The sequence below is a fragment of the Neodiprion lecontei genome, chromosome 1 (assembly GCF_021901455.1).
Source record: "Neodiprion lecontei isolate iyNeoLeco1 chromosome 1, iyNeoLeco1.1, whole genome shotgun sequence".
Taxonomy (NCBI): domain Eukaryota; kingdom Metazoa; phylum Arthropoda; class Insecta; order Hymenoptera; family Diprionidae; genus Neodiprion; species Neodiprion lecontei.
Genome location: NC_060260.1, coordinates 12,537,645 through 12,564,004, shown reverse-complemented (window position 1 = coordinate 12,564,004; position 26,360 = coordinate 12,537,645). Strand labels below are relative to the sequence as shown.

The 26,360-nt window shown below is 37.0% G+C and overlaps 1 protein-coding gene across 3 annotated transcripts in view; it reads left to right on the top strand.

Moving 5' to 3' along the window:
- Positions 1-493: 493 nt before the first annotated feature.
- Positions 494-26,360, top strand: part of LOC107218453 (dipeptidase 1) — a 141,520-nt gene continuing 115,653 nt past the window's right edge. For 2 of the 3 annotated variants that reach the window (XM_015656332.2, XM_046738173.1), the window contains exon 1: positions 494-1,812. In XM_015656332.2, coding sequence (XP_015511818.2) covers positions 1,688-1,812 — 125 coding nt within the window. In that variant the 5' untranslated portion in view covers positions 494-1,687. The remainder of the gene's footprint in view (positions 1,813-26,360) is intronic. The other variant, XM_046738168.1, reaches the window with a different exon arrangement.

Here is a 26,360-nt window from a genome sequence, read left to right as displayed (position 1 = left end):
TCCAGTAGTTTGCATCGCGAAATTTTGAATTAGTTAATCAGAAGAAATTGCTAAACAATAAAACACTGAAAAAACGTCGTAAAATAGAAATATTGTTCGTTTCTGTTCGACGAACATCCAAGTTTTCATTTTGAAATCTGAAACGTGCCAGTTTTTGCAACGAAAACCAAAACATGGTAGTTTTCGTAAGAAATTTGAATTCTCCTACTTTTGGTAAGAGGTGTTGAAATAAATACTCGGACGCTGACTTTGAAGACCGTTCTTACGATTTTCAGACACATGCCTGCATCGTAACCAACTACATGCAGAAAAAGGTGGGATCACTTGAGCCCCTCAGTTCCTATAGAACCGTAAGCGAGAAGAAAAGCTTCACCGAGTGCGTACGGTGGAAGAGAATCCTGAGGGGTAAAGAGTCTGACAGAGTGAGAACGGGGTATGTGAAGAGCGCCTGCGCTATTGCCGACGGACAAGCCAGTCAGTCGGGTCTTCATCTCCGAGCCGCGAACACCTCGGAAGGCACCAGTGACCATCGCTTCCGGATCCTCTTCGGAAAGCTTTGCGAAAGTTTACCCCAAAGTAACGCGTATCCCGTAGGGACCCTGACTTAGTTTTAGGAATCAAATTTTCGTTGTGACTTTATCGCGAGGAGAGTGGTAAAAATTACAGTCGATGGATTATCGCAAAGTTTTTCGGTAGCGGTTCTTTTGAACTTTCAAAGTCACCCGCTCGTACTGGAATCGGTTTATCGGTAGATCAACTTTTTGTGTTAGTGAACCATGTCGAGAGTTTAACGGCATATTTGTAACTATGAAAACTTTGATAAACAATGATGGGGTGAACTTGGTAAAGTACAAATTGTTACTTACGTTGGACAGTATAAATTGGTAGCTTGAGTTTTAAACGTGTACGCGTGTCGAGTAGGAAAAACACGACGAGGATTAATTGAATTAATTATTCAGTGTTAAAAGTTAGACATCTCTCGGTGTTCCGTAGTTACGTTGGTTTAAACTGCTTTCATCGAACTCGAGCAGTTTTACGTTCGAAACAAACTTGAGTAAAGAATAATTACCCTAGACGGAAAACTGCCCGCTAACTGGTGTTCGGGTTGAAGTAGGTACCGGGATTCGTTGACGAAGGCTTCATTCACCGCAGCTAGTAAAAACGGCGTGAAGTGCGCGATGCAGGCACCACAGCACTTTATGCGAAAGTGTTCTCGTTGTTGGAACGTGAAAGTTTGAGTTACTAGTTAATGACTGCGGCAATTACATCTGTGAGGTTCACAAAGCGCAAATGATACTGTCAGCTTCCAGTGACCCAAGTATTCAGCACATGTGAGGCTACATCTTCTTACTCCAGTTTTAATTACGTGCTCAGTTTTTTTTTCAAACGGTGCCGCACACGGTGCGACGTCTCTTCCCCCTAACCCAGGTTGGTGTAGAGTGACTTTGTAACGATGCAGTGAATCACATGACACAGTGTCTCGAAGCCGACACCGCGTCAGAAAATTTTGTACAAACCTCGAACGATCAACTTCTCTCAGGTATCTCTGAAAGGATCAAGAAACTATCGTTTCGTTGGTCGTGGTTATTAACGCTCCTCCAAGTTTCCGCGTAGTAAAGTTTTCCCCGTGATCGTGATGGTATGAGGACAGTGACGATCAGAAGTTGCGGGCCCAGTGAGGTCGAGGATGAAGATGGTTGTGGGTGTGATGGTGCTGGGTCAGCTACTGACAAGGCTGCTGCTAGCAGCTCACGTTGGAGATCGTCTTGCTGCCGCCCGCAGGATATTGAGGGACGTTCCCCTCATAGATGGGTGAGTCGAGTTCCCTGAGGTAGGATCCACTCCGAAAACCGCAGTTCGGATAATGAGGAGTCGTACAAACGGTTGTCAGACACTCCGGTACTCGAAGCAGTGCGCCTAAGAACTTCACGTGATATCTAGAAACGGTGGTGGAAAAGAGAAATCTAGGTGTCGAATTTTAATAGGAAAAGAGTTGCTGGTAGGCCAAAGAGTGTGAGTTACGCTATCAATCTTTCACGCACGGCTTCCGAGGGATGATTGATCGATTGTTGGATCTTTCTGTTTTAGTTTTCTCTCCGCAAAAGTGGAAAATCGTTTCCTAAGATATTTTCCGGAAATTACGAGATGATTCAACTGCATGGGAAGGAAATGCAAGGATCTTGAGCGATTTTTCTCGCGCTTTCACGGCGATTTCGCCCAGAGATATGACCGTGCTATAAGTATGAAACGTATTTTTCTGCGGTGGCTTCAAAGCGAAATCCGGAGTTGGTATTTATATCGACGTAAATTCAACTCAAACTTTTGTATGTACCAGATATTTTTCATGGTTGTTCAAATGTTCACCGCTTTAGATCAAAGTGACTGACAAAAGCTTCTCAGGTTTATTGTCTCTTGTCTATATTGTTGTACATGTGCTTCATTTGAATCTTTTCACTCCAAAAATTTCCGTAACGCATGGATAACCCCATAGGTATGGAATTCTGAAAATTACACGGAGTTTGCTGACAGGATGTAAAGTGAACGGCCAGATTTTTTCACAAACGAAAATTCCCGAGCTTCGTTTTGTGAACCAAATTAATTTGCCGTGATCCAAAGACGGAATGTAATTCGATATTCTACGGAGTTGCATAGGTATACGATTTAGTTCGAGACGCGTAGTTGTGATTTTGTTGATTACGGACTTGAAAGAAATCCAAGTATTAATAAATCGGGATATTTGAACTTGATGGTTCCACAAGGTAAATGTTTTACACATTAACCATCGTGTACAGATGGGGTGAATTTTAAAAACCTGAACGGAAGACAACCCTGAGAAAGTGGCCTGCAAATATTGAACAATCATTTGCATACTTTAATCCACCAATTTTTTTTATCATTCTTCCCAGCTTTAGATAAATTTTTCTCTGAGTCTAATTTCCATTTCGCACATGTTGGAGTGCATTCTACCAAACAAAACTAGTTGTGGCAACTTTGCTTAATTTCAGTTGTCGAGAATTCATGCCTTTGAATCGGAACCGAAACAAGAAATTACCGAATTCTCATCACGTCATGTAGAATTTTTAACTGAAACGCACCAATTAATTCTCATTATATAGTGGAATGTGTCAATACTGAATGTTATAAAACTTTGCCAAATAAATTGCTGTGCTTTTCACTACAGTAACGCAGGCGTACTATTCAGGCGGAAATCATGCTGTTGTACAATTCTGGAATTAGCATAACGATACTGCGTTTCGACAACCCGTCATCAATGTTGATTATGAAATTTAAATTCAGGCGTGGAACAATACGCGCCTACATTTTCGGCATATCATTACCCGATAAACTGGAAACTCGTGAAAACAGTGACTCTAATGGGGGTTTGTGTTTTACGTCTGAACGATGATATGAATTTACATCTCACCCCAATAATTATTATCACGGTCTCGAAATCTTCGTACACTTTACTGATAAATCAACTTCCTACTATCGTGTTAGAAAAAAACGGCGTTAATTCTACCTAATCGTTGTTGCCATTACGTTCGATAAGAGTGCTTCTAAATTTGTAAATTTGCAATAAATTAAAAACGGTGTTTTTTTAATATTAGCACGAATTCAAAGGGTGCAAGCATGTGGTAAGGTATAGTTTGTGATGGTGAAAGAATTTCGCTACATGGGTGAAATATTCGCTACTTCAGCACAGACGCTTTTTGTGCCATTTGATATATATATGCGACGAAATCTGGAACTTCGACATAAATATGTATATATATATATACACGGAGAAAAATTTCATTTCTTGTAGTAGCTAGAAAAATTCAGTAAAACAGGTATCGTTAAAAAAACTGTTTGAATATTGTTGGAGTTACGAAAAACGAGGTACGCCTAACCATTTTGCGCTATTGTCGATCCTTTTTTGGTAATTGCAACACAAAATCAGCTTGTGAAGTTTACTCTACTTTTTTAGTTAAATAAGGCTTTAACGTCAATTCAATGCTGCACAAGCATTATATTTTCGCAACAGTTACAAGAAAATATAGTAACAGTGATCATAATGAGAAAGAATATTAACAGATATTAGACTTTCTGGTAACTGCTACAAAACTAATTTTTACTTTGTACCTAGAACTATATTTTTCGATTATAGTAAAAAATGAAACTAGTCAAGTACTGAGCGGTAACCAGAAATAAAAATTTCTCTTAGTGTACATTTTTTTGCCTATACGAATATGTGGTCCTGGAATTTATATTTCTTCTTGAAGCATTGAACGTGTGAATCCTGAGCCAACCGGATGTCATTTGCATGTTCGGAAAAAAGGCAATAATATCTTTCAAAAATTGGACGGGAGACAAGCGTCGACAGGAATGTTTTGTGAGATCGAAGCGAAGGCTTGTTAGAGGGGGGTAATCGTCCATACATTTCTTAAAGATCTTTTGGTCCTCTCCCAAGTGGAGGCCGTTATTGTGGGACAATGCATGGCACGAGTGGCGTATGCCTGCGCATAATAAAATCGCCTTTTCTTATCATTAGGTTGGCAACCGTTGGGAGAATTTACGATAAACTTGAGTATTAAAAAGGGTAGGCGTGGTTGTGCACTTTACAAATAACAGAAAAGATCAGGAATCTGTAGATACGAGATATAACGAATACCATAAAAACCTATGCAGACATTCCTGAAATTTTCAACAACAAAACATCTTTCATCTTCTTTTCTTATCAATATTTAACAAATATGAATCCATGAGTAGAAGAAAAAGATGGATACCAATTCTAAGCTAAACTTTGGCAAACGCTTTTTCACTCTTAATGATCTTCCGAGAACTTTTATGATACTTTTAGTATTCTTGGCACACTCCGACCAATAAACGATCGCGTATCGATGCACCTATGGGCTGTGTTGTATAAATATCAAATCAATGTTCTAGTTCAATGTGCTATGTGCTTCAGCCTTGAATAGAATCCAAAGGGTACTTACAGCGGATGGACTGTGGATCAAAACCGTGGAAATTACTAACTGCGCAATTGGGTCATTCTATGCGAATTCAACCGCTTTCCAGCCTCGCCACGTTAATTTTGAATGAAATATAGGAATGAGGATAGGTCTTCTGCTAGGAACATACGCGTGTCTAATCATTTAGCAAAATTGTTGTTTTCAAAAATTGTGTGCCTTGCTCATATTTTGGGACTGGTTGGAGGTACAGAGTTCAGCGACGATTGACGAGCTTAATCCTTGCGCTACACACTTTCTGAACCTGCATCAAAAGTGATTGCGTAGAAGCAAAGATGTTGAATCAAATAAGTTTAAAAAAATTCTGGGATACTCTTTGACTATCATATTTCAAGAAAAATTCGTTATTTTTAGAGTAATAAAATTTTGAGTATCGAAAAAAAATTCATAAGGCAACGAATGAAAAAACGGGAAACGGATTATTCTACCCAAAAAATCATAACTCACTGGATTTTCAATGTATTGATCAGAAAATCGATTGAGTAGCTTTCAAGACACAGATATTCAACAAAAGAAATATCGCGTGACTAATGCCAAAAGGGCGTACTACAGCAGTTAGATAGGGATCCATGCCAAAAGGGCGTATAAAAAAATTTTTTTTTGCCATTCGACTTAAAATCACTCGAAACGTAAAGATCTGCAAAAAAAATTTTTCGATGTACTAACGCCAAAAGGGCGTATCTCAAGATATACGCCCTTTTGGCTTTAGGAAATTGCCGGCCTAAAGCCAAAAGGGCGTATAAAAAAAATCAAGATTTTTCAAAATTTTGAATAATAATTGCATATTATTGAGTAAGGAATAAATTAGAAATTATTATCAAAAAAATAATACGCCCTTTTGGCTTTATAACTTGAGATATACGCCCTTTTGGCTTTGAAAATTTTTTTTTCATTTTTAGGCTTAGAATATATTGACAAAACGATTGGCACAAAAAAAAAAATTATACGCCCTTTTGGTTTTGAAAAACCAAAAGGGCGTACAATTTTTATACGCCCTTTTGGCATTAGTCACGCGATATGGAGATAATACGGGATGGAAAAAATGTATTTATTTGAGTAAGTGAAGTTGAATTTTCAGAAAAAGACTGAATTAAAGATATCGACGATATTTCATTATAAATCTTGGATCGAATCAGAATATTTTTCATATTGAATCTATGGTGAAAATACCGCGGGGTCATTTTGACTCCGATGTAAAGCGTGATGGTTCAAAAGACATGAAATAACCAAAGATGAAATGGTTCATATACATATTTTGTGAAAAATTATTTTTTCAAGGTAGGAGATGTCGACCAACTGAACAATTTTTTGTTCAGGGATTCTTACAAGCAAGTTTTTGAAATTGCTATTCAAAACCCATTTTCACGGTTCAAGAATCGGAATACTTAATTTCTATGAATAATGCAGGGAAGATTTTACCTACTCAAGTTTTTATTGGATAAGAAACATTACACAAACGGGTAAAAACGATGCTCATCCATGCATCGCTCTCACATTTGGATGATACATATGTTGAGTGTTTTTTTTTTTTCCTAAAAAAGGCTCGAAGCAAATTTTTCTAACGGTCCACGGAAGATTCTGGCGCGTCTTTCATTTACAAATGGAATATCTAGTTCTCGTCTGGTATCATATATCATTCTGAGTGAGCCTGAAATCGAATAATTCACGAATACAGGTTGTAAGCAATTTATCATACTATAGTTAAGCCGGCTTCAAAGTTGGACTATTCGCGTAGACATCTTCACCTAAGTATAAGAGTGTGAATAATACTTCCAGCTTGATGAACACCTTCGCAGTTTTTACGACTGCACGAGGCGGCGGATCCTTCATCACATTTATTGTTCCTAGTCACTGTCGTCAACTGTCACCGAGTCGTTAACTAATTTGTTGAACTTTCAAACATGCGGTATATAGGTACTGTATGGTATATATCCTGCAGTTCATGCGGCTTTCGTGCATCGCAACAACATGATTAATGATTTCCATTCAGCCGAAAGTTCACAGAGAAGATTAACCGTTTACTCTCTGTGTAATTCAATTCCGTTTACCTTCAACACGACACCAGCTGCACAGTCCGGTCAAAATAGGTCTGAATTAAAAACATACGGGATATGGCTGGATTTTTGTGTACGGTGGTTTTTGTCCCTCGTGAACTGAAATTTGATGTCATTTTTGATCTGCGTAGTCGGCGTTTCGAGAAAACAGCGAAATTTCACGTTTGTTTGCATTTTCCTGAAAACACGCTATCGGCAGATCAAAATTGACTGGACAATCGTGTAGAGCAGAAAATTCTACATCGAATTATGTTCTCGTATATCGGAAACGGAGTCGGGTTAACATATTTAAAAATAAAATAGACTGTTTCAACAAAGTTTTTCCAGGTACCGTCGGTAAGTAGAATTTCTTTTAAGAGAAAAGAACCGACTGTCGGTATAGTACAAGTTCGTCTCACATCCCCATAGTCACTCGCAACAATTGTTCTTCACGAATATGCTGGAGCTTGCGGATGATTCGTTGTTCCGTTACCAATGTGATTTGAATCCCTAACTTACTTCCTTGATACTCGAGGGTGAGGTTCTATATTTCGGCAGAAATCCCTTGCGAATTCATATCGTGGAGAGAAAGAACTTCAAACTTGTTTTTGGCGAGAAAAGGCGCATCGTATGCAAGTGTACCGATGTTTGTGAATATCCTACGTTAAGTAAATTGCATGAGCATCGTTACATTGTACTTTACACATAACGAGAGTGTCCATCGCAAGGGCTTAACTTCCTCCAGCTAATTTTCTGCAAATTCATCACCATTGAAGTAGAGATTTTTGGAGAGAAAGAAAACTTTGGCGAGTTTTTAATTAATTTTAGGTAGATCGAAGTTAGCCGATTTGAAAAGGCAAAAGGAACGAGATATTTCATCCTTCGATTCGGGTGAAAAATTCGTGGATCGCTTCCGGCTTGAGAGAAGCTGTTTATACGCTTCGTTATCGCTAACTACTTTCATTGTCAGAAACAAGCGAAGTTGAGCAACTAATTTGCTAACTGCAATCACAAACATTCTCAAAAATCCAGAGAATAGTAAATCCAGGTCCTGTGACGCGAGGTTGTTGATGGGCGGCCGGAAAAGCCGAAAATTTGTGAAAAAGTCTGGATCACACAAACGTGCTGAGAAAGAAGTTGGCAAATACTTATTCTCTTCAAGTACCAGACTGCAGATTTCCTAATCACGTCTATCGGTAGCAGAGAGAATTGCAAAATTAATCCAACTACGCGGTAGATCTGCGTAGATCTGATAGTTTTATGAGATAAAATTTGCTTTTGTAGAAACCAGAACGACATTTCTGATTTTAATAAAAATTACCTGTTTTCTCAAACATTCGTTGCAAATACCAACCAACCAGAGTTCAGTTTCATATTTAAATCATTTTTTTCATAAATTGAAATGCGAAACTGAATTTCCTCTAATTGTTATTTACAATAAATGTTTGAGAAAATAGGTAATATTGCTTGAAATCCGAGATATCGTTCCTACTTCAATTAGTTACGTAGAAGATATCAAAATTTGAGATCTATAACCCAGATTCAAAATTTGTATTGACCAGTGATTAGTTATCAACATAAAACAAACAAAAGCAAACTTTATAAATGTAAATTGAAGATTTTGGTTATTATTATTCGATGTATAAAATCAAAATTTATCAGTTTAGATATAAACTCGATAAAAATTGTTTTTTACTGAGCTGTGTTGGTGTCTGCTCACTTCTTTATTTAACGAAATGGCATTGTTTTCGCCATATTTGATCCCCATATTCGGTAAATTCAAAAAATTCTTACTCCGTGTGTTGTTAACTGACAACCTGACAGGACAGTGATGGTGCAACAGGGAATGTACTGAACACTAAAAATGTTAATAAACATGAAAACATTGTACGAAATTCACGAGGGCAGAAAACGAGCGAGCTGCTATGGAACGACGTGCTAAAGTTCATTTATTTTCCGATGTAAATTCACGTACCAACATGCGTAACCGCAAGCGCTTGTTACGCGTCGACATTCATCCCGAGCACGTGTGTCAATATTTTTTACCCTCGTCAATTGGGTGCTCTGGATTCTTTCTGCTTTGCTTAATATTACTGTTTATATTTGTTTCAAACATTGAGAGTACCGTTGTAGTGTATTTGATTTTGTTCTTCGTTGTTACGCGGTATCAACATCGAGGAGCAAAATTTACCTCACCAACATGAAATAGATCAATCTTATAATATCCTGTTCCTATACCTCTTTTATTACAATAAGTGTACCGACACGCAATCTTCGTATTAGTTTGGTGCTTCAATCGGATCGTTAAGAAACATCATTTTTCATCTCGCTTTGTAAATAGATCCACGAGAGTGAAGCTGAACCTTTCGAGTGGAAACACTTTAGCATTAGATAAATTATTTCACTGCCATATGTATGTATCTATAGAAAGAATTGAGGTACAGTGCAAAAAATTTTCTATCCTGAATTTTTCGTAGCGATCTAGTTGTGATATTAGTCTAAAAATGGTTTCTTTTTTCATTGTGTAATATTTAACGACGAGAATTGATCCATAATTGGAATTCGATCGTTCGAACACTGCTATTGAAAAAATGTATACTTAGATAAAACAAGCATGAATTATACAGCTAATTTCCCACATCAATGTTTATAGTCTCACAGACGTAAAGACCATGTTGGAAATAAGGAAAAAATTATACGAATACACAAAAAATTTATAAACAAGTATGAAGGATCTTAATTCTAAAGCCAAACGTTAACAATACTGCACGACATCAAAGTCACAGAAGTTAAGAAAAACATCACCATTTGTAGATAATTAGTTATCAAAATCACATTTCTATAAAGTCCGAAAAAATGGTTGCAATAACAAGGTTCGTACGCACAGGGAAAACTTGAAAAATCGGGGAAATCTAGAGAATTTCTCAGAGCAGGGAAACGTCAGGGAAAACTGAGCGAATTTCAAAAATAAGACTGGAATTTTGATTTTATTGAAGAAGTAAACTCGTTCTTATACAAAAGTACCATCGATCTTAAGAAGAGAAAATTGCACTAAAAATGTTATTTCGTCGCATCATTTCATGCATTACTTAATACCAAGCCTTTTTTGGTTTTTTTTTTTTTTTTGTACGGATAATCGCAGGATGTTTGTAAATTGATAGTCAGACAGTAAAATATTCACTAGGTAATACGTAAATGTGTAAATAAATTATCATTAATCAGCGGCATATTTCTTGGTTCAAAGGTTCTTGGAAAAAATCCTATTCTCAAGCTGCAACGCTTTGAAAAGTCAGGGAATTGAAAAATTTTAGATTCCTCGAAACGTACGAACCTTGAATACGTTAACGAAGAATCTCTCACATGACGAATATACCTGACCCAATTCGACACAATTAACTTTGTCCAAGCCGTTTCGATCCTCGTTTCATTCGTCCGTGCAGTTTTTTTTTTTTTCCTTGTTTCTCCGTTACTCGCCTGATCGATCGTGTCAATACGTTCTTAATCAGCGTGGAAATCTCCTCTGTACATCTCTCACATATCATAGGGTGAGTACAGGTATACATACGGCCATCTATTATGGGGTGGAGCAAGGGTTCATCCCTGGCTGAAGAGCGGGTCAGGTATGATTACGTAGAGATTGGTATCGCAGGGCGGCACTATTGTCGGTACTGGGTGTTATACACCATTACCAAAGAGCTATTGTCGTGCGCAATCTCTTACTATTTCGTCCCTTCTCAGGCATGAAGACGTGAGTGGGTGGGCCGAGCTTTGTTCATCGAACGAAATCTGACAATGAGTAAACTGTTGGTAAAAATCGAGGCCATACTCGTAAAGTGCTATCGGGGGATGAAAGCTCTTCGATTATTCCTATTGTTGTTTCGTTCCACTTAACGACTGATATAATGTATAAGTTACCAAACAAATGGACAAGGGAAGTGTTTTAACTCGATGTATTGACAGATGTTCAGGTGATGAGCGACGGGGGGCGACAGGTTTTGTCTTTTGACAATAAGTCAGCCAGAACTGCGGTAGGGGAAAATAGAAAGTATGAGATGCCGCTATAAAACAGCCAGGAACATAAAAATGGAAATGAAACTGTTCCGCACCGTACAATAATTATATTCTTCGCACCGTTTTATGCTTCGAAAGATAAAACCATATATATATATAGTCATACTTGTCCCCGTCGGAAATGAAAGATGTAAGTGAAACAAAGAATTATATACGTATGGGGCATTCCATGCTATTTCAAATGATGAAATTTCATGCATATAAATATGTATTTAATTTCGTTGAATCAATTCTAGGCTATAGATATTCAAACCTTGCTAAGGTTGCGCCTTTCCTAAAGTTCTCAAGGAATTTTCAATACTTATATTCTTTGATCAGATCATTTTTAAATTAATTTCTTCGTGATGAAACAGTTTGGTTAAACTATTTTGTCAGAACAGCTTCATGAAGTATAAACTGAGATAGATTAGTGTTAACATTTTAAAGGTGTGGAAGAAATAATTTTAACATTTTTCACCACGTGAAAAGCTTGTTACAATGATGTCAAACGTGAAATTAGTTCGTTCAATTTTTTGACAACTTTGAAGAAATGTAAGATGATATAAGTTTTAATTCATAAAAAAATTTCCAAGATGCTTGAATAAATCGCGGCCGAAGTGAGCTTAATCACAAGATTCGTATTTTTTTCATGATTATTTTGATAAGTTCAACATTGATCGGTGCCAATCCGAAATTTTTTGAAGTGATCGTTAAAGCAAGAAAAAGTTCCATCATGCGACCAATCTTGAAACGATCGAACCGAACAAAAAATCAATAATTTTTAGAGAATCTTGAAAACGTTCGATCTATAAAAGTTCAAGCAAAACGAAAAAAGTGGCGGTCAAAATTCGTTATTTGGCAATGAATGTCCCATACATGTAACGGATAACTAGATGTAGACACAATCTGGAGCCTATTACTTAAAAAATGGTATATTACATTTAATAAATTAAAAGACTCCAGCACAGACGTGCAACCGGGGGTTGAAGTTGCGAATTTGAAAAGTACCGAAAGCGCCTAATTCCGAATTATTTGGTGGCACAACTTCGAGTAAAAGAATCAAACTTTCACGGAACAACAAAGTTTCGAACGGTCGGAAACCCGACGGTTCAAAGTTCCAGAATGCAAGATTCCGAAAATTCAAGTTACAATAGCGCGATGTTCCGAAAAGTAAAGTTCCGATAGAGTAAAATTCCGTGAATTAAAATATACTCACACAGCGTATTTTACTTAACGAGTCGGTGTAAAAAATCAAAAAAATCAAAAATATCGGAAATCCAAAAAAAAAAAAGAAAAATGAAAAGAGGAAAATCTTCGATCATTCCGAATTTCGATGTTTCAAATTTTCTAATTTTCTTAGTCTCGCACTTTTAGGACTTTGACTTGTCGGGCATTTTGTCCTTTCGAAACTTTGAGCGTTCGGTTTCCAACCATTCGAAACTTTTATGTTTCGTTAAAGTTTGATTTCATTACTTTGAGTTTCGCCAGCAAAAAATTCGGAATTTGACTCTTTCGGAACTTTTCAAACTCGGAATTTCATTTGTCTGGGTAAAATAATTACTCTAATTGTAGAAACTACGGCTACGTAATGTAATTATTATGTAAAAAGATGCACGGACGTATTTACACACAGCTATCACCCGTCTACTGTACTACATTATATCTACCCTCTGCCTCACAAACTGCGAGCACTTTCTCGCTGCGCTGCACGTGAGTAACTTTATATCCTGATTTATACAAACTCGCGGTTCACCCTAACGATTTGTGGACGGAAACGGGAAACCCTCACATGCTAGGGTGAGGCGAGAGCTCGACATGGTTCAGCGGACGATATGAAACCACTCCTATACGATACTCGCGCATTAAGGCGTGGAAAAACAATCCAGTAGTAATATTCCGTGCTGTCATTCCCCATAGATCTTCGGGTTTTGGTCAGGGATACAACATCCTGGAATCTGGAACCTCGCGAAACCATAACTCAGGTTTTGTGGGCAGCGTTTCTCAACCATCCGTCGTGACTCATTTTCCAACATATATTTTTTCACGGAAAACTCACTAAACATCATCTTGATTTGGAGTTGAATTATAATTTTCATAATTATATTTTGGACCGTGACTATAGAGACATTTTTGGGATATTATTTCGATTTTTCACCACCGTAAGTTTTTCCATGGTTCAAAATGAAAGGAACATGTTAGTTTCTAGTTTCGAACATTAGACTGGTGGTTAATTAATCGAACTGATATTTTTGGAAGAAATATCAAATCGACAGAACGTTAATGATCAGTCTCTGACTAAATACTGTCATTACGGAATGAATCGTCGGATCGTAAATGGCTGTTTATCAGGACAATATGTACTCGTAAACGTGATGGCAAAGTTGGCATATTCATGCATAATGGAACATAGTTGCGATGGGCTAAGCATTGAATGATATCAATAACAGATCGATGGTGACTTTATACCCATGACGGTTGACCGAACAGACTTATAAAACTGACAGCTTGACCTGAGAGTAGCATTCGCGATTTACGAGCGTCAATTTATTATATCCACCGTTGAACCAGGTTGAATTCGAGCTAAGAATGAGAACCACAACTCGACTATTCTCATCATTGGACTAATCCATAACTCACGAGTGACTTTAGGCCCAAACGAGTTCGAACTTCAATCGAAACTGCATCAAGAATTGAAACAACCTTTGTCTTAAAAATGGCTTAAAATTGGCGTAGTGACCAAAGGACGATTCGAATGGAAAAGTTATCGTAGCAGGCTTTTACTTGGACCAAAACTGATACATCAGGTGCAGGTATCAGAGAAACCGAAGAGAAGGTGATAAATAAGATGAAAAAATATTACGAAATTTCGTCTGAGATTCTTAGAGTTCCAAGGAAGCGTTGAATGATGGAAGATGACGCATTGTCAGCTGAGTTCTGGGGTGCGTTGGTTACGGAATTCCGTTTGAATTTGTCTTTCGGAATTGTCAACATTCAAGTTACGGAACAAGATCCTGATATTTGAACTTTCTGAGCTGTACCTGAGTACTCAAAATCTGCAAACGTTTCGCCTCGTTATCGCAACATTGTTAACAATCCCCCGGGATTCGAATAATCATAAGTATTAACAGTGGTCCATAAACTGTAAAAAATGAATAAAACACCAGGGCGTTCATTGTCGAGGTGATTCGATAGATTCAATGGTGGATGATTGACTATTCTTTCGATATTCGAACGCCCGATGAATACTTCAAGTGGGGTTTCGAAATGGGAAACTTTGAAGGTATGAGATTGAAAAAGAAGTACAGCAATATCGACACTCTCTGGAATACCATCAGACACCTTCAATGCATGCAATTCTAAAATTGCAAGCTACCGAATGTTTGGAAAGTTTGGAATGATATTTGCTAGCATTGAAGACAGCATTTAACCTAAACTCAAGTTGTGTGTATAAATTGAAATGAGAAACATGACGGATAGTTTTTTTATAACATAGAAGTCAATATTTCGACAGCTTAAATTTCCGATTCAGAAAACACACGCAACTTTTTGCACTGTCGGAACAAGAACGAAAGATAATATGAAAATTTTCAATAAATATCCCAACTCGCTGCTGGTTGCATAGTTCAACTATTTTCATAACCGCGGAATCGCGTCAAGTGATTCGGTTATTTTTCTCGATTTCGCTCGACTGGCTACGGTTTACGATCTTGGCGGCACGAGATCTGCTGTGAAACCCTGATCGTTGAAGCGGATATATAGGTATACCTGTGTATGTATAAATCTGCATGAATTACCTCGTCTCTACATTTGTATCTGCGTATTTTCTCTTCTTGCCTAGGCAAATTTGAATCAGTAGGATTGAGGACCAAGTGATACGTGGTAACATTCTATAAAACGGCCGTGAAAATTTAACGAACAATGAAAATTGATTTCTTATTTTAATCAAGATCGTAGCACAGGCCTTCAAAAAATCTCAAGATCATACGGATGTCAACGTAAGATATTTAGCTTCTTCGTAAATTTCTACGATTATACGGTCACTGTTACGAAGAATTCTCTGCTTTGCTTCAGTAAGATATTTTTGGAAAATACTAGCGCTATGTTTTTGATATTGTTACCTAGTGTACTTACATGTATTATATAGGTGCGATGTATATTTGGATACCCATTAAATGTATGCAGGGTAGTCCTTAATTCGTGTTCGTAACATTTTGTGACGTAATGCACTCTAAACTTGTTTCACATACTTTTAAAATAATTTAACTGAAAGTTCAATCCTCTGCATCAAAAAGAAGTTGTACACTACCAAAGATTGGATTTTCTCCATGCAGGATTGATTCCCAAGTTAAAAATAAACCGCATCATTACCATTGCAGAAAAATAAAGAGGAGCGTGAAAGTGTATATTATAAATTTCGAAAATTCATCTTGAAAAATTATGTTATACTTAGATTATAGAAAATTCAATTTCATTGTAAAACGAGTTCAAAGTTGGCTTGTTAAAATATAAAACCGAAGCTTATCTACTGAGAGATGGAGACGAAATGAACTTTGTGAAATATGAACATTGAAAAGTGTGTGAATCTAGGGAAGGTTCGATATTACTTTATAGTCGATGAATACAATTGATTAGCTGAGCACGTCAGGAAACATTCGATTTTCACGGTAAGCAAAAGGTAGTTTTTCACGTAATAATTTTCTTCTGCCAAATAAATATGACGAAAATAATTATTCGCGGTGTCAAAGAAAACCATTTACATGTACAGCAAATTGAGTACAAGTGTTGGCCGTAGATGCGTGGAAAAGATTTCCTTTCACGTTCCAGCAGTACATCACACGGTTAGAACAACCGAAAGTGTGGGGAATGAAAGCGTTTCGCACATTTTTTTTTTCATAAATATATTTAATTACGGGTGGTGACCGGCACGGCCGGGATCAACCAGAGGGTCAAAACAAGGCAAGTGTTGCAAAATTAAGCGGGAAAAATCCGGGAAACGGTCAGCAGCGCGTAAAACGAGATCCCACGGCGACCTCTGACCTTTGTTTACTAATCGTACTTCCACCCCTCCCCCTAATCAAAGGTCGAGTAGGTGCTGTTTTGCATTCGGAGAACAAATTACGGTGAAAAAATAATTGCCGAGTTATAATATCTATATGTATAATTGATGGATCTGGGTCGTGAAACTCCGGTGGCCGCGGAAATGTTTTTCAGTATTTTTGCTTTTTATTGCCGAATGGAAGAACACTTCGCAGAGAATGTGCTGTAATAACTGGCGATCGCTCGTTACAAGTGATCGTGTAGAAACATGTTTTTTTAAATATGTTTTGCATAAGCAAGGGGTTGAATACTGTGTAAAAGTGGCGTACGCCAACTACGATTACATGGATTATACGGGATTGCAAACATCACAACATTGCCAAAAGACCCTGAAGATTACGCAAGGATTACATAGTTTACAAGAATTACAATAATTTCATGTACAGCAATAATTACAAGGATAATCAAAAGATTGAAACGGTTACACAAAGATTACACATATTACAAGGATTACGAAGGTTCCGGAGACAGAAAAAATTACAAGGATTACCAGAAGACTGCAAAAATTACACGAAGATTACACGGATTACAAGGAGTACAATGATTCCGGATACAACAATAATTACAACGATTACCAAAGGACTGAAAATGTTATACAAAGATTGCAAAGATTCCAATGTTTGCAAAGATTCCAGAAACAGGAAAAATCACAAAGATTGCCAAGATACTGCAAAGATTACTCGAAGATTACACGGATTGTACAGTGATTACAAAAATTTCATGGATTATGAAGAAAACATGAGGCTTACAAAGTGAATGCAAAAATTACAAACGATTACTAGGGGTTATGAGAGATTTCCGAGATTACACAAGATTACATGACGTATGTGGATCAGATTACAAAATTGATTAACCCCTTGAGTATAAGTGTACGGTATTCATGACAAATATATGTTTATAGATATGTGGCAAAGAGCGTTAGAACTTTTAGCAACTTTGTTAAAAACAGTTGACAGAAAGTTCTTTGACAAATTCTAATTGACATCCATCATGGGATATACAATACCTTTATTTGACATCCATTTCAATCGAAATGAAGTGCAATAGAGCTCTGACAGAGATCCAAATGTCTTGCTATACATCTCGTAGAACTCTACTAAATATCAATACAGATCTCTAATAGATATCTAATGGATTATGTGGAGAAGAATTTCGGATCTCCAATCTATCCATTATTCATATGCACCTCGATCTTACCCACACGGAATACTTACCTCTAATGGACGTATCATGAAAAATATTAGAAACTATCATGTGCACTTTTTGTTCTGCCCTAGACAAAATATGTCGAGATTGGGCGATATTCGGAGTAAACGAAAGGGCTGAATTGCTGAAGGTTTGTGTAATTTGAATCTCTTTTGTGGCGAGAGAGGAGAGCGAACATCGCTTACATGCATTGTGATGTTCATAGACATCCAATGGATATCCGTAACCGGCTTTAATCTGACCATAGATATTGTGGATTTCTGTAGGTGTTTATTAAAGATCTACCATGGATATGGATGGTTTATGGTGCTGTGGATCCTGTGCGGATCTCTAATAGATTCATTGTTCCATGTAGTAATGCTGCGAAAGCGCCTGTCAACTGTTTTTAATAAAAACTTGTGTGCGAAGAGTGATCTTAACTTTTTTCATGTTTTTTTCGACTTTGTTCAAGGTTCGTGTCTCAATTACTCACGATTACTATGTGTCATCCAGAATTGGCAGTGCTTGATCAAAAGACCCTATGACGCCATTTTCCACAACATGTGACAAATTATTGTTACTCTGTTAAAACTATGATTTGTCGCGGCTTTGTCCAAAGTGAGTGAATATAGGGCTTAGCGGATAGGTGTCTTAAGCTCGACGGATGATGACTTGATCGATTAATGTAAGTCTACGGGTTGCAGGACCACGCAATCAGAAGTGGGAAGAAAAACAATTATACATCGATGCGGAGAATAAAGGTATGCGTGTCGAACTTGCTACGAAACAGTACTTTTGTAACGATCGCAGAGATCAAAGTGACAATTAGTACATCTGTAATTCTCATTAGCCGTATGCGATATCCGCTTTGCATTGGAGGGTCGAGCACAGCGAATAAAGGCTGATGTTCTTGTTGTAGTTTGTTAAGAAGAAAAGTTTCTTGCTCGGTTTTAATCATTTTTCGTTTCATGTTGATCCAGTCTATACAAGACACAAAAAATTAATAAGAATCGTTTTTAGTTTCGTATATTTAGAACGATTGTCACGACACGTGATACCTCGACCTTCCATCATCGCTGTTTTCGAAGAAAGCGCTCCAACTATGCACACATTAATTTGAAAAATGCTCAATGTAAGACGATCGTGCAATAAAATTATGGAATATGAATTGTAAAATATATAAAATTGTGGAATATTTTATTATCGGTCGAAGGCTATCGTATAAAATCGGAACTGAAACAATAAAAAGTTACGTCAAAACGTACTTTATTTATAAATCGTACCATACTCACTTACTATGTTTGAGCTGGAAGCATTTACAACTACAATTAAAATCTGTGAAGAAACTTTAAGCCATACGAGATGTTATGATACGAGGGAAAAAAGTTTAGAAACTCGATGAAAATCATGGAACAAATACTCTGCCGTGAGAATTTGATCAAAGGTGGGAAATGTTCGTGAATCAATGAAAACGATTTGACAATCAGAAATGATAGCGCCCCCAACGTGGTCTGATTGTAGTGCGTATATAAAATATAAATAAATGTAATTCCTTAAAAATGATAAAATCAACATTGGGCAGAGTTATCCGTGTAAAAATAATTTGTCATTTTTATTTTGAGTATTGTCAATAGGTCGTGAAAATTTCATACTCCATAGGTCAAGTATTTTATCTCGTACTGTTAGGTTTGCCTTGGGTTACGTTGGGTGTGAGATATTTGAACAATATGAGGTAGTTGAAAGAAATAAGTACCAGCATGTTTGAATAATATTCTCAAGAAACATAACCTCTTTCAAAAGATGTCGCAAACAGTTTTCAATTTTTCTTTCTTACTACCGAACATCGAATCCGTAAAACTTTACGACATGGGTCTCTTCATTTCCGTCCAAGAGTTCTGTGGAAATCCTGTTGTTGAAATGAGTTTGTCCTGCGTAGCCTTTCCTCACAGTGCTAATATATGTGTATCAAGAGTATCTGATGGCAAGATAAATTTCCGAGACATCCACGAGCGGCCAAGTTCTCTTCTAAAATAACATCTTCTTGGTCTCTTGACGTGTTTGCAGCAATTCCCTGACATCTCATGGCGTCACTCGTTTCCACGTCCATGTAACTCTCAGCGATATTGAACGTATAATGAAACTCAAACCAAATCTGAACTTACTTAATTCAACCACTCAATTTCGATACTTGTCGCTGTGAAGATGCGTATCGTATCAAAGAGCACGAATCTGCTTTGAAACGAGTGTACCTTTCATCGTTTCCCTTACCCTGTCTGGTCTCTACAACGCTCTTCGAACCGTACTCGATTTCATATTTGGCTCAAGTGTTCGTGATCCTCGGTAAAGTCTTCGTAGTTGTGAATACAGGGCAGATAACCAGTTTTATGTACCGACTGAAGTGTTACTTGACCACTCAGTAGAGATGAGAGCAGGTGGATACCACCGCCTATCGGTGCTCTAGCGCATCAAAATGCTTTGAGAACGTTTATGGAAGGACGATTCGAAGTTTCGAGGAGGCTGCTGAGTCAAGAATCAATACTATTGCATATATTTTAATACGAAATATCCGCCTGTTGATGATATCAGATTCCCATATTCCTGGATTGGAATATTTTCCTAAAAATATGAGAAAAAAAGTATCATAATTTATAATGATGGTCACTATGATGGCCGCATAACGATGATGATTAATCACAAGTCTCCTGCAAAGTTCTGTAGACATACTCTATCGGATATGGCGGTAAATGGTAACGATTGTTGTTGTTGTTGTTGTTGTTCTTGTTATTATTGTTATTATTATACATTCAGAAAAAAGTTTTGTTACCGCTGTTGATGGAAAAAAAAAGATTATGTGAAAAAAATTTTGTTGTTATTATTTCGTGAACTATATTTCTCTTTGTAAGAACCCAATAATTTTGTTAAATAATTTGGAAGGCACTAGTCATACATTCAAGGAAATTCTTTTTATTTTCTCGAATAAAATCGTCTTGTGGACGCATTTTGTATAACACAGAAATTATGCGAGAAAAATGGAAATATCAATGCGCCGTTGAATACCTGAAAACTACGATTTATAACATTTGTAACAGTTGCTGTACCTCATTGTAAAAATAGAAACGGTTAAACTCTGTTGGTTTTGGTACGAGATCTTCACTGCATTTATTTATTCGCTTCATAGTTTTGTTTCGATAAAAAAATTTGTGTGGTCCAATACAAAATACTGGATGAGCTTCTATAAAATTGTAGGAAATCCTTCATCTCTATGCTTTTATTGAATTTACGAAATGTTTTGTAAAAATTTCAGCTGACTACAGAATTCTGATCCCTTATGAGAATTCAATTTCAAGTCAGATCCTTTCTGTCAGCAAAAACTTAGTCAGTTTCTCTGAAAGCAACTTTTTCCCCATGAAACTTCTTTACATTAATCGTATATCCCGCAGACCATTCATTTGAATAGTTGTTAAAATCCAATACTTGAGCACTGTGAGCTTGATTGATTTGAATTAAAGATACGTGAGATGAATTTGTTACGATTGTACTTTGCTTCAAGATCAATAAGTTTGCAATGGTTAATCCAAGGGCGCTAGAAAAAAAACGAAAACCCGAGGCAGAGAAAAAAAACAACGATACAAAAAGAAGGAATGCGTAGGAGGAAAGAGCTCCGTAAAATTTTATCTCGGTCAGAAACAGGGTTTTGATGTGTGGGAGTCGAAAGGGAGTTGGAAGGTCTGAGTTGTTGACTAAAGGTGATACAACTATGTATACATACATAGCTCGACTGTTAGGTTGGATAAACACACGTGGCGTCTAAACACTTGGCACATAGGGTCAACAAATAACCCCTATGGGATACTTTTCCAATCAACGGATCGCACTGTCCTGAGCGAAAGTGTTCGGATCAAAAATCCTTCTTTCTTACTGGTTTAATAAAAAGGACTGTACGTGTTTTTGTAATTGTCAATCGAAATATAAACACGTTCTTTTTATGGCGAAATAATCATAAATAATGGTCCGTTAAATCCACTAAGTGACCGAATTACTCGCATCAAGTCCGGCCCTTCAACTTACATTTACCGAACACTTTAACACTCGGCTCGTACATTTGTTACATTCGTTGGTCGAAGTTCGTCGGCAAAATTGAAACATGAATAAGTGAATATTAGGCATGATTAATATCGCACGAAAATGTCTGCGAAACGAATTCAGAAACAATGAAAATTACGTTATTACATTAATTCATCGACGGTGTCTGAAAGCCTATGAGTGCTTATCACGCTAGTTATAGCCTGCGCAGCTGTTGCACCCTGAAAAGCAGTATCTGGTAATTAAGACGCGAAAGTGCTGCGTTCCAAGCTCCGACTATGATTAAATTGAACTTGATCCACCATAAATTTTACCACCGCATATAGCGATTGAGAAATTGGTCCACTTTTGAGACGATGAATTGATGAAATCTGAAATTCAGATCTTAGATTTATCTCAAAAAAAAAAAAAAAAAAAATCAACTTCTACACTGCACAATAGTTGCTAGCTTGTAGTTGGACCTGCTGTTCCAAACCTTTTAAATTTCGTTGTCCATTTCTTTTCACATTTTCCATTCCCTTTATAGAGAAAACGAAGGACCACTACTACGATAATGTAACTTAGCTCTGGCAAATCTTGGAGAATTAATGTGCCTGACAGAATATGTATAAGTAAAAGTTTTGACAATCCTTCCATTTCAACTGACAATTAAACACAACTCGGAACATGATTCAAATTATAGACCAGAACTGCGTAATTTATACTCTCATCATTCCTGTCTGGTAAACAAGAACACAAACAAGTCCGAGCGTTATATCTGCTTGTGACAGATACTAGGAACTATTTATACAATTTAGTTGCACAACGTTCTGAAAACCCCTCGAGAAACTTCGGATTGTAGTATCTGGAGGAAGAAGGCCATACCAACCGGAGTTGGTCAACCTCGTAGAAGTTGCTATCTGTCCGTCGCACACGAAACACTACGAGGCAAGTGCGCGGATGTGGCTGTTGGAAAATGAGCTAAATGCACGATACTGTAGCCGCAAAGAACTCGAGATGACTGTGACTGTTGTACATCAATTCTTACCATCAGCTTGAAAATTCCTTGACAATTGACATGTGATGTCAACAGGTTGATTGGGAAAGGTTATATTAGATGCCGGTAGAAAATATGCCTGGCTATTATGACAAGAATCAGCAAAATCATTGTCACGTGAGTATCGCCGTGACAATGAATGCCTCATTTTGACCAATATGAACCATGGGACTTCAATGTAGAGAACTCATAACCGCTAAGCATTCAATAAAACGATTCCAGGTTAATCAGTGATGCAAAGTTTCAGATCAATCTGTCAGTAACTCCTCGACGTTATGTGTCAAATTTACATCACGTAGTCACTTAAACGTTTTCCGAGATCCGTATGGTACGCGCATCTCAATCTTAGTCCTCGGTCTGTTAACGCTTTATGTAAGTCATGTATTCTGATAAAAGGACAATTGTCACTCAAGTGTCTCAGGTTACAATTTAGAACCATAAAGTAGCTAATTGCAGGTACAGAGCTTCAAGTTACAGGTACAGGTCCACTTAAAATGCTAAATAGCCGTTTGAACACTGATGAAATAAGCTTGCATACGGTTCCAAGAGTACAGAAATAGTGACTAGAAATTGAAGAACCTGATTGAAAGCCCGATACTGTAGTCTAAAATTCATGAAATATCTCGCAGAGACGAGGCACTTTGCAGGAGGAAAATTTAAATTCTCCATGTACAAAGGAATTCGGTATTTTCAAGGCAGCCGTCTTGTACCGTAAACGAAATTTTCAGATAACAACATTAAAGCTCCACGTAAGCCGCCGCAGAGCTACCATGGAACAATCCGTATACCTGATGTCATGAAGAATTTAGGGGTGGAAAAACGAAGAAAGAGGAAAGATTTCATCAGCAAAACTGGAATGAAAAGAAGAAAACGTTGGCGGGTTCACTTTTTACCGTGAAACAGATGTTACATAGGAAACGGAATGACTTTGCACGGAGGAGCTTTCCAAAGGCACTCCACCCGTAAGAAGGTTCTCCAGTTAACTGCGCGGCTTCCTCGAGGCAATTTGCCGAATCCAAGGGCACTGAATACGAGATGTAGATATGTATACGCCAACTGTATTCCTGTACCTATAGTTGTAAGGTCTAATTGGTAACTGGCGATAAGGTGCCTGGCACGATATGCATATGAATGAAATATAATACGTTCGAAACCGTGTCCGTCCCAAGATGCAAATGTTACGTTACAGCCTATCACCTTTACAACCATGGAATTAGAGGAGGGACCGACAATAATTACGACGCATTAGGGCGTACGAGTTTGACTCTCCCTGTGTATTATTGTTACAATTAGATCAATATACTAAATCCCTATGCCGCCAGCGAAATTTACACCTTATCCTATACGTACCATTATATTTGATCGTACCGTACAGAACAGATTTGCCGTGCACGGTGATCCAGATGAATAGCGAGATAATTCGTCGAATCTGGTGTGGTTGAAACTGACGGATGAGGTTTCGTTCAATAATTAGTATGAATTATCTACGGCCTACCGGATTTTTATTTCTTTGCTTTGTGGTCAGAAATATTGCTACGAACATTGGTTTTCACTCTCCATACCAGATTAATCATATTTCAAGATATTACGGAGTAGATGGAACGTTAGGATCACTGTGAAAGAGTAAACTAGAGGGTTTGATTTATTTCGGAACAGCTGTATAGTGCATATCGTATATTTTCATGAAATAAAGCGAATACTTCTCTTCTTCATTCCGGCGTTTTAAGTCACTTTTAATTTACAAATAACTTGTAAATATATTGTAACGGTTTTTTTTTTTTTGAGGTTCAACCGATACGTTTTGATTTTATGTTATATTAGAAATCTAGATATATTCAATAAACAAAATACATTAAATCAGGAGGAAACAATGTAGAACACAGATTTATTGAGTTTTGGTATAACCTTTTAAAAGAACAGGCAATCATAGAAAATCTCATTCACTCTTTCATTCACACGTTAAAATTACTCAACGCGATTACCGACGTTTTGTATATAATTATTCTGGTAAAATTTTTGTACCATATTAACGAAAGACTGGCTCTCTTTTCCTTTATGCTTCAAATTTAAAAATGATTCTAGTGAAAGAATGAATCTACTGACAAAGGACTCTAAATTATGGTGAGATTACAATAAAGTTAACAGACGAAGATATAAAATACTGACTTAAGAAGGCTATTACAGATTTGTGGCACAATCCACCTACAAATCAGTAATGAAAAGATGACTTAGCTCGGAATATCTCTGATGAAGAGAGGTGGCCTAACGGCTCCGTAGATGATCATGGATGTTGAAGTTCTTTGATATTCCTTTTATAGAATCGGTCTTCACCGATTATACTGCGTGGTCGTTCGTCGATCAGATATTTGGATTTGTTCTTTAGGCTCACAGGCTCCGAAAGATTGGGATTGCGTTGGGTTACACTTCTTGTATGAATCGTCGTGTCAATTTTCTTTTTTTTTTTTGTTCCCCCTTTTTTTTTTTTGACTTGTTTTGTTTTCCCAAATGTTAACGAAATTATGAGAATGTGAATATGACAGGACTAGACTTTATATCGACCGTTCGCTTCGGCCCCGGCTCGCAGAGAGAGAGAGTTACACTTATTTCACCGGATAGGTGATCTTGACCGACGTGACACCTAGAGTTAAGCGTTTGCCCTTTATTTTGAAACGTTGTATGTGCTTAAGGCGCGTACATACGAATTACTTTATATTCTATGTGACTCGCATGTAATATCGTTACATCACCCCCCCCATTTTCGAGATTGTTGTGAGAACGAAAATATCGAAAATTACTCGTTATCCTATATTTGCAGTAAAATCTAAAAACCTCTCTTTAAATTACTTCTTACTTATCAATCATTCAATCCATTCATCCTTCATCATTCATCATTAAAATTATCATTTTAAAATCTAATCACATTTTCTTTTAGCAAACATTTTGTTTAACTGGACTTACATCTAAAAAATTCTATAATCTATGCATGTTGGACTTATTAGAACATTTGAAGGATTCATGACGAGTTTTTCGTGAATTTTCATTACAAAAAATTATCTGTTATTTAGCACTTGGATTTGTGGGCTGATAATATTTGCGTAAACTCACACGATTGAAAGTTCCCAAGTTTTTGTTTTTATTTTTTGTATCTATTAAATTATATGCATTTTCATTAACTTTTTTGTTTATTTTGTACGGACCTTTAAACAAATGGAAGAATTTGTGTGTTAATTTATCGATAGCGGAGGATGGATATGGTACACGTAGTAAAACTAGATCTCCTTCATTTAAAATTACAGTTGAAATTGATTTTTGATTCCGGCTTCTATATTCAAAATTTTTCTTCAAGTTTTCTTTGGCTAACAATATTTTAATATCGTGACTATTTTCAATTCTGTCTGGAAATTTTACCATTTTTGTTAATTCATCATGCGCTGTTTTATTAAAATGAAGTTCGTATGGAATAAAACCGGTGCTATGGTGTGTTGTTAAATTTAATAATTTTTCGATTTCTTTGACATATTTTGCCCATCTAGTATGCTTATCATTGCAGAAGGTACGGAAAAATCTCCCCAGTTCTCTCATCACTCGTTCAGTAGGATTGGATTGTGGGTGTCTAATTGATGAATAGCAAACTTCTACTCCTTGTTTTTCTAATTCGACTTTCCATCTAGCAGCTGTGAATTGAGTTCCATTGTCGGATAGCAATCTTTTTGGTTTTCCTACGTTTTTAAAGTACTCGTTGATTATTTTATTTAATGCTATTGTTGTAGTAGCTCGTTTTATGGGGTATAACGTAACTAGTTTTGAAAATGCATCTATTGCAACTAACAAATATTGGACTCCCCCAATAGATCTCGGCAGAGGGCC